Below are 9,522 nucleotides of genomic sequence, written 5' to 3'. Positions count from 1 at the left end.
TGTGACGGGGATTAGGCCGCTTCATACATCAATAGTATGAGCAAACAATTGTAAATGGGCAGTGAAATTAGCAGATACGTCAATCTTTCATTACAAGTAAACACAAAAACTGAATTTGAACTGACTGTCAAACCACCCGACTCCACTGTTCACCTAAAAACACAGTAATAGAGCACAACAGCATGTTTCTGAAAGTACAAATCCCATTTGTTTTCTCTACAGAGAACTTTTTTGGTCACACTTTATTTTGATGGTCCGTTTGTTGAATTAAGTTACATTGCATCTGCATGCCAACTAATTCTCATTAGATTATAAGTAGACTGTTAGGTTAGGGTTAGGGATAGGGTTAGTGGAAGTTGACATGCACTTGCAGTTTCATATAGCAGTATCAACAGATATTAAGCAGACAGTCTACTAATACTGAAGTGGACCATCAAAATAAAGTCAAATTATCATTGATTAATTTATCAGATTTTAATTAATTAGGAAGTCCTGTAAAGAGAGCCATAGACTCTCAAAGAACCAGCTTTACTGACAAAATGGTCATGAAAATCACCATTGATTAATTAATTACCCAGATTTTAATTAATTAGGAAGTCCTATAAAGAGACTCTCACAGATCTATCTTTACTGACAAAATGGCCCTGAAAATCACCATTGATTAATTAACCAGGTTTTAATCAATTAGGAAGTTCCGTAAACAGAACCAGCTTTACTGACAAATGGTCTTTTTTTAAGGCAGAGCAAGCAGGAGCTTAAAAATGTAATGTGTGTAAGTTAATATATTAATGTTTGTATATGAATGTACCGTATTTAGTATATACACATTTTCATATATATATTTTTAAACATTGTGTAATAGTATCTATATAATACACAGTATTTCAACATATACATTAACTTGTTAACAACTTTATGGTAAACATATAAAAATAAATTATGAACAGTATTTTTTACTTTATATTTTATGTTAATAAATATCTATTATACATACTATTATTTTCACTTTTATTAGCATACTAAAAATAAAACATTTGAATGAATAGGGTGAAAAAAGTTAGCGTGATTATAAAAATACTTTGTAAATATAAATAAATTGTACTTTGAATCAATGGATTTTAATAATTCAAAGTACTAAACATTTAAAAATTTTTATATTGAAATGGTCATATCGAATAGTGAGTACATCATTCAATAGTAAAGAGACTTTAAATGCACAGTCTTATCAAAAAGCTGCAATATTTCTAAAATTCTGAGCTGTTTTTAACTTTGTTCATGACTTCAAAGTTGCTAGTCTGAAAAAAAACATTTGAAACCCCTACAGTGAAAACAAATGGGAAAAAAAATACATTCAGAACAAAGGGCTGCTGAAAAAGCGTCGGCTCGCTGTTGGGCTCTTTTGACTGTAGCAAATTTCAAGTTCTGAGGAAAAAGCAGTGCTTTGTTTCACGTTGCATTAACAATGAACATTGTAACAGTCAGAGCCATGATTTCTGAGTCCCGCGGAGTTGACCAGCAACTTCATCCTCGGCGACAAAGAGGATGCAAGAATTGATTAGCCTAAGTGTTTACTCACGGTCAAGTGTGCAAGTTGGAGAGAGTTTTGGAGGCAACTGAAGTGAAGACCCACACATCTACATGATGTCCTAAAGAGTGCTGCTGAGGATCTCCGACACTTGTTCATTAGTTTGCTCATCTGAATCCACATCCTGAGCTTCCGATGTTGAGCTGTATCCCGGACGAGCCCCCGACGCCGTTGCTCCTCGTGAGCCTTTCTCCTCCTCTTCCTCCCAATGCGGTGCATCTCTACAGGGTGAAGTCTTGCTGCATGACTCTACAAATATTCTGCGAACGTTGGGTTTGGATTCTCTGTAGGGCTGCCTGTACTCATCCAGACTGTAGGAGGTAGTGGGCGAGTGCGGTATTGAAAGTGGTGTCTCCAGCGGGAGGTCGATATCACTCTGTCTAGTGTAAATACCTTCGGAAAGCGACGGAGTGTGGCTTTCGCTTTGTACACGAAGCCAGCGGTGTGGTCCGCCGAAATAACTCCTCTGAGGATGGCTTTTGGACAGCAGCTTGCGTTTTGTTGGGGCATCGGCAAGAAACTTGGAGCGGGACGGTTTGTCGGTGGTCTTCACGGAGTAAGAGGAGAGCGATAGATCCTCCAAATCTTTTGTGCAGGATTCAGTCTCCAGGATCGACTTGGAGCAGACGCTGTATTTAAGATCGTGCATTTGGAGGACATCGGGAGCGCTGCCACTGAGGACATGCACGGCCTGATGGGAGAGATCCTGGGCTGAGGAATAAACTAAGTCTAGGTCTCGAGGGCTCAGGGCATCACTGGAGTCATAGTCACTGTCAGTGGGAAGGAAAACTTCTGAGCAGCCTTCTTCATCTGAGCCTGGCTGGGACTCTGCAACAGATGAAGGTTGAAAAGATTGAAGTCAATCACGTTAATAAAGGGTATTAATAAAGGTCCTATGAAGTGCTTTTAAATGTGCATTTGTATTTGAAGTGAAAAAAAAAGAGAGTGGGAAATAGTAAAACTCATCCCCTTATAAAAAAACAGGTCTCCTAGTGAGAGTGGTTGAACTCAAGCACATCAAAGCTGAATCTTCTTGAAGGGGTGGGGCATGTCAAATTCTAGAGTGCATTTGATTGGACATCATTTAATGAGAAACTAAAGTATGAGTTATATGTTAACTCGTATATAATAATAATAATAATATTAATTCCTAACAATTATATAGCACTTTTTTGGACACTTAAAGGGCACGTAGTATACCCCTTTTTTATGATTTAATATTAATATTATGGTTCTTCTGAGTGTGCCAGTTTAGATTCAGTTCAACACACAGTACAGATGTTTTTATTATAATGTGTTCAAAAGTGTCACTGTTTAAATCGCTGTTTTAGGGGCGTGTTGCTTCACATGAAAATTAGTTTTGGCATCCCGCCCAATGTAACAAGGGGGCGAAGCCAAGAGCTCCCATGCTCTGTGTTTGCGACAGGCAGACAGAGCGAAGCTAAGCTAAGATACATGTACAGACTAAGCAGAGAGTACAAAATCATTTGTGTCTCTGTATAGTTTTACAGCCAACTGTGTGCTAGTTTCAAGTGCCGAACTTGTACACCAAGACTAATAACCACACACACTGAATTAACTTTGACTGACTGAACTTTAACTCTCAGTGGCGCGGCAGAAATATGAAGTGTCCCGAATCGTTGCGCCACACAGCGCCATGCATTCCCGAACTCCAAACACAGGCCTCCACAGTCCCACGGTCTGTACACTATACTTACACACATGTCTGTCCAAAGAGCTTGAAAAGTAGATTTTCACCATAGGTGCCCTTTAAAGCGCTTTTTACACATTTTTAGGCGGAATCTCTTAATCCCCCACTAGAGAATGCTGGGGATATACTCCTACCCATTTTGAAGGACATCCTGTTTTTTTTTAATGACAACAGAGAGTCGGGACCTCGGTTTTAGATTTCATTCAAAAAAAATGGAGCTTACTGCGCAGTTTAGAGTCCCCTTCACTATACTGGGACGTTAGGACCCACACAGACCGCAGATTGAGTGCCCTCTGCTGGTCTTACTAATACCACTTCTGGCAGAAACCCATGTGGTCTCCCATCCAGGTACTGACCAGGCGCAGCCCTGCTACAAGCTACAAATCAACAAGCTTTACATGTTTCTATCCAATGCTATCTCATAGCATTTTCTAACTTTTTGATTTATTGGCTTTGTATGAATTAATATGAGTTAATTCGTACAATTTAGTACAATTTGCTCATCCCCCAATGATGGTTGCATTTAGGGGTGGGGTTTGGTGCCATACCTCCTTTTAGAAACTCTACATATTCGCATGAACTAGCCACAAAACTGATTTTAATTAAATTAAAATTATTATGTTTCCATTGTGAGATCAGGCTGTTATATCAGATTTATATCTCATAAATCTAAATTTTGTCATTGTTTTGGTGCGCACTAGCTTATAAACATCCTAAAAACTAACAATACTGATACTAACATGTAAAATGAATGTTTTTAATTTCATGGGACCTTTAACTTTTTCACATACTTTTCAAGTGTCTTGGACTAACAATTTTGGTTGTTTATCTTTATAAATCTCTTATCCAAAGAGCACAGACACATTAACCCCTGAAAGACTTTTTGCATTGATTTCAGTAATACAATTAAACATTTTTATAAAGGTGGATCTGCTTTTAAAATATGATCTGAACTTTAATTTAATTAATAAATTTCTTATTTATTATCTATTATTTAATTAATTTATTTATGACAAAGTAAAATTTTATTGACAATTGCTTTAGTGTTTAGTTTTATGTGTTTGGGTTTGAGTCATCAGAAATCAATGTAACATGTTGATTTGCTTCTCAAAAATTATTATTAATGTCGAAAAACATTATGCTGATAAATATATGGGTGTTTAAATTATTATTTCTTTCATTTTTAATATTGTTTTGTTGCAATGCAAGACTTTGCAGTCACTTTTGATCAGTTTAATGATCCTTGCTGAATAAAATCACTTTTTTAAAATCACTTGCTGACTCTAAATGTTTTAATAGTAGTCAATATTTCCTGTATAATACATATGAATAAATAATCTTTAAAAGAAAAAAATGTAATTGAATTCAGTAATTTAATCTAATATAGGAGAGTGTTGAATACACATCCTCACGCATAACGCAATAATTATAAATCCTGAAAAATGTGGCATATTAAAGTTAAAATAAATGAAAGTAAAAACGCCCAGGCAGGCAATTTGCATCGTTATTGCACACTTCTGACTACAAGTAATAATATTTGATTAGACTTCATACATCTGTTTTCAATTGCAAAGTTTATAAATACTTGCAAAATAAATGTAAAGGCGCATTTCATCAGCATTGCATGGTTTTCATTTTCACTTTAAAGGAATGCATTGAGATACTGGGAAAACTGAGTGTCTTTAAATGATTCGTCATGTATACTCGGCTTCAATTTGTTGCCAGTTTGGCTTTATTAGGTAAATCAGCAGCTGTGACATCAAATGAGTATCTACCAACATAAAATTGGACTTATTTTTAAAACAGACGCCTCTGTAAAGGATACATTTCCCAGTCCTGAATTTTTTCTAATAGTAACTGAAATCTAAAGAAGGCCACATTTTCAAGTCACAGAGTGCCAAAGCATCACTTGAGTGTTTGTAAACTGCAATTTTTCAGCAATTTCATGAAAATCATTGTCTTTTGTGTCCCACAATTTTAGAAACACCCGTTTGGTGCAAACAAATAGCCTGTAAAGCACTGCAAAATGCACATCATCTAAGAGCTACAAAGTGCCCAATTATGCTAACTGTCTTTCAGAGGTCTTGTACAATTGGCTTACAATATATCCTTCACAGACACTTTGAAATATCCTTTTTAACAGCCTACTCTGATTTGATAGTGTTCACAGGACATGTCAGAAATAAAATACCTAGCATTTATTTTAATTTAATATATTATAAAGATAAAAATCCCATTAAACTAAACACATAATGTTATTACAAAATCACCACTTTCTGAAAGTCATGTTTTCATAGTTCACTCACAGACATTGTTGGAAAGCAGTAACCACTGACTTCCATAAAATTAGTTCTTCCTACTAGGAATCAACAGCTAACATTCTTCAAAATATTCTCTTTGTGTTTAACAAGGTCTGTAATCAATTGAGAGTGAGTATATTTAATTTTTGGGTGAACTATCCCTTTAATTTCCACAGAATTCTACATTTTAAAGAAACACTCACCTTAAAAAAAGTGTAATTTCCAAGAGTTAAACTATTGAGTTGTACTTGTTTTGAATACATTCAGCCAATCTCCAGGTCTGGCAGGAGCACTTTTAGCTTAGCTTAGCTTGGTCTAAATTCATCGTCATTGAATCGATCATTGAATTGATTTAGACCATTAGCTTCTCACACAAAAACTACAATTGACTTTTGATAATTTTTCTATTAAAGACCTGACTCTTCTGTAGTTGCAGACGAAAAATGAAATGTTGCTGTTTTCTAGGTCAATATGGCATAATAATCAAGGACCTTTGCTGCTGTATCATGGCTGCAGCAGGTGCAATGATTTTAGGCGGTGCTGAAAATCGTATGACTTCTGTCAATATAGCAAACATGACCACCTTCTTACACAGGGATTGTGTCCTACTCACATTGGAAGTTACCTAATAAAAAACTTTAAATGTGAAGCTAAAAATACGAAAATGATAGAAACCCTGATCATTTTTGAGATGCTAATGGTCTAATCTGATTCAATGATTTATGCTAAGCTAAGCTAAAAGTGCCTTTGCCAGACTCTGAGATTGGCTGAATGGATTTAAAAACAATAAAAATCTGTTTAATTTTAGGGGAGTTGTAAAATTAGCTACATTTTAAATAAGTAAAGTTCTTTTAAGAGTTGTTAACAAATGCCACATTCTCACTCCTTAAAGGAGCATATGATATAAATGCAACACAGACACATAGTTAAGCACAACACATATCTTTTTTATGTCTGGATGAATAGCAGCATTTACCAATAGTGGGCTTTCTTCTTCTCATTTCTGGAGAGGGTGAGGGAGTGGGCACGTAGTCCGTGTTAGACGACGTGGAGTCATTCTTCTGGACAGGAGGCTCCACGCTGACATCTACTAGCCAGGTGATCGGCACCCAACCGAGAGGCTGTTTATAGCGGGCGTACTGCAGCGCATTGGTGATCCAGCGGACTTCTCGCCACATCTCGTCCAATTGCTTTAAAAACACAAAAAAACAACAACAAAGAGTGCTGTTATTTCATTGACGATGCTGAAAATAAGGTTCATCGGTGCTATTTAAATGTTGAGTGGATATAAATGCAAATGGCAGCTTTCAGTGTGAGAAATGCGGTATTTTCCCCACAAACATCACAAAGCTTTTCAAGCCATTAAAGCGCGTCGCACAAAAGCTTCAAAAGGAGGCCACGGAAAACTTGCTGTGAAGTCTGAAGGGGCATGACCGTGACTAATATCATAATTTATTTTGTGTCATCTTCCTCTGTTCACCAATCACAGCACGTCAGAGCCCCGAATTGTACATATTGCTCCTATTTAGTGTGCAGAAGCGAAATGAGAGGTAAAATGTGTTTTCAATCAGAGCCGTTAACCTCCGTGCAGTGAATCTTCACGACTACCGCTTTCATATTTTCCATCCTTGAGACGCACTATAGCAATTGTATTTACAAGGAGCTTATTTCAAATTGGAAGGAAAAAGGCTGGACAAAAATGAAGCATGGGCAGATGAAAAAAAGAGGAGAGAGAGAGAGAAAAGCTCTGCAATCTGAGCTCTTTCTAGCAAATGCCATGTGAGATCCTGCTTATGGGAATGAGCCCTGACACCACAGGATGACTCCTTTGGAAAATATGCCGGGCTTCTAACGACAAAAAGGGGACTCTACTATGACAAGGGCAATAATATGAGTTGCTTTAGCTTGCGAAATAGACTGCTTCAACTAATAAATGTTTGGCTGATGCTGCTGGCTGAGAAATATTGCAACAAATTAGGGGAAAATACGAATAAATAGGCAATGTGGCTTATATCACACCCAGTGCTCTAATATTGCGGCTCTCAACCCCTCAAAAATGAATCACTGGTCTGTTCTGATAGGCCCGCGGACTGCAGGGAAAAATAACGTTAAATGGAAATAATAAAATGCAACCGAGCATATAATCATGCATATTGAGTATAGAGAAATTAATAGGCTTTTCGCTAAAAGGGATGAGAAAACATTTCCCATTTTTATAAGCGTCAAAGGTTGTGCAATCAAACGCTCACAAAAAAACTGGGCAAAAACAAATACGAAAACCTTCATAAACTTGCAGTTCTGCCTTTTCACCACTGCTTGACAAACCTACAATTCTGACTTTCAGAACTGCAAATTTATGACGTAATTAGGAGTAATATAATCTTAATTGTGAGATATAAAACTGCGACAAGAAAACCTTTTTGATTTTTTTTTCTTTCTCAGAATTGTGAGATCTTAGATCTGCCAATTCTGATCATTTTGTCTCATAATTGTGCCATTTTTTAAGCAAATACAAGTACACACTTAGCAAAACAGATCTGAATTTCAACATTTAAACTTATAATTTTGTGCACAACAGCACACTTAGTCCCTGAAGCTACAGTAAGCAGAGCTGAGTCTGGTCAGTACCTGGATGGGAGACCACATAGGAGCACAAGGTTGCTGTCTGAAGTGGTGTTAGTGCGGCGGCCAGCATGGGGCACTCAACCTGCAGTTTGTGTGATTCCTAATGCCCCAGTATAGGGAAGGGGACACTATACTGTCAGGTGGCACCATCTTTCAGATGAGACGTTAAACTGAGGTCCTAGATCTCTGTAAACATTAAAAATCCCATGGCACTTCTTGTAATTGGCTCTGCTATTGTCTCTCCACTCCCCTATATCTGGTGTGTGGTGAGCGCACTGGCACCGTTGTCCTGTGGCTGCCGTCGCATCATCCAAGTGGATGCTGCATACTGGTACACAATCTTATGTGTGTAAAGTGCTTTGGGTGTACGGCCATACACAATAAATGCACTATATGACTACACACATTACAATACAAAAAACAAAAAATCAATTATGAGATAAAAAGTTGCCAGGAAATAGGCTAATTTTGTAGGAATTTTGGCAAATTTTGTAGGAAGAAACAACTTTTTGATGGATGTTGTTGATTCAGAACTTTCAAAACTTGAAATGAAATAATTTATTCACCATAAAAAGAAAATTTGCTCCTCTTCAAAACGAACATATTTCAGGCATGTATCCAGCCTATTAAAAGGGGTGGTTCTTGGTTTTGCAGTTATTCACCTCATTTTCTATCAAATTAAGAGCTTCAAATAATGCGTTTTAGTGAAATTTTAAGCACCAACTTTTGGATTAGCTTGTTGGATGGTTATCATTCATTCAATTATTAATTCTTTTTTTCGGCTTAGTCTCTTTAATAATCAAGGTTCTCCACAGTGGACAGAACCGCCAACTTATCTAGCAAATGTTTTACACAGCAGATGCCCTTCCAGCTGCAACCCATTACTGGGAAACACCCATGCACACTCATTGACACACACATACACTAAAGAAAATTTAGCCTACCCAATTCACCTATAGCGCATGTCTTTAGACTGGGTTAATCCGGAGCACCTGGAGGAAACTACACAAAAATGAGGCTCGAACCAGAGACCTTCTTGCTGTGAGGCGACAGCACTATACACTGTGCCACTGCACCACCCATAGTTATAATTACCACATTTTTTGATGCATCAAATACATTTCCTACATTTTTGTTAAAGTGCTGACCATACTATTGTTTACAAAAATGTGTTTATTTACAAATGTGCAATTAAATGTAAATTGTTGCAGTTTTATAAATGATGTAATGCGATTAGAATTTTAAATTAAAATTTTGAACTCAGAAATAATAATTATTAATAATTATACACAGAAAAAAAA

At 36.8% G+C, this 9,522-nt stretch overlaps 1 protein-coding gene across 4 annotated transcripts in view; it reads right to left on the bottom strand.

Moving 5' to 3' along the window:
• Nucleotides 1-293: 293 nt before the first annotated feature.
• ankfn1a (ankyrin repeat and fibronectin type III domain containing 1a) overlaps nucleotides 294-9,522 on the bottom strand; it is a 184,338-nt gene continuing 175,109 nt past the window's right edge. For all 4 annotated transcript variants that reach the window (XM_073918607.1, XM_073918608.1, XM_009306802.5 and 1 more), the window contains 2 exons: nucleotides 6,573-6,786; nucleotides 294-2,413 (listed from right to left, as the gene is read on the bottom strand). In XM_073918607.1, the coding sequence (XP_073774708.1) occupies nucleotides 1,647-2,413; nucleotides 6,573-6,786 (981 nt within the window). In that variant the 3' untranslated portion in view covers nucleotides 294-1,646. The remainder of the gene's footprint in view (nucleotides 2,414-6,572; nucleotides 6,787-9,522) is intronic.

Source organism: Danio rerio, chromosome 12 (genome assembly GCF_049306965.1).
Source record: "Danio rerio strain Tuebingen ecotype United States chromosome 12, GRCz12tu, whole genome shotgun sequence".
NCBI classification, from domain to species: Eukaryota; Metazoa; Chordata; class Actinopteri; order Cypriniformes; family Danionidae; genus Danio; species Danio rerio.
Note: the sequence above shows the minus strand (reverse complement) of the source record. Positions and strands in the feature narration are given on the sequence as shown.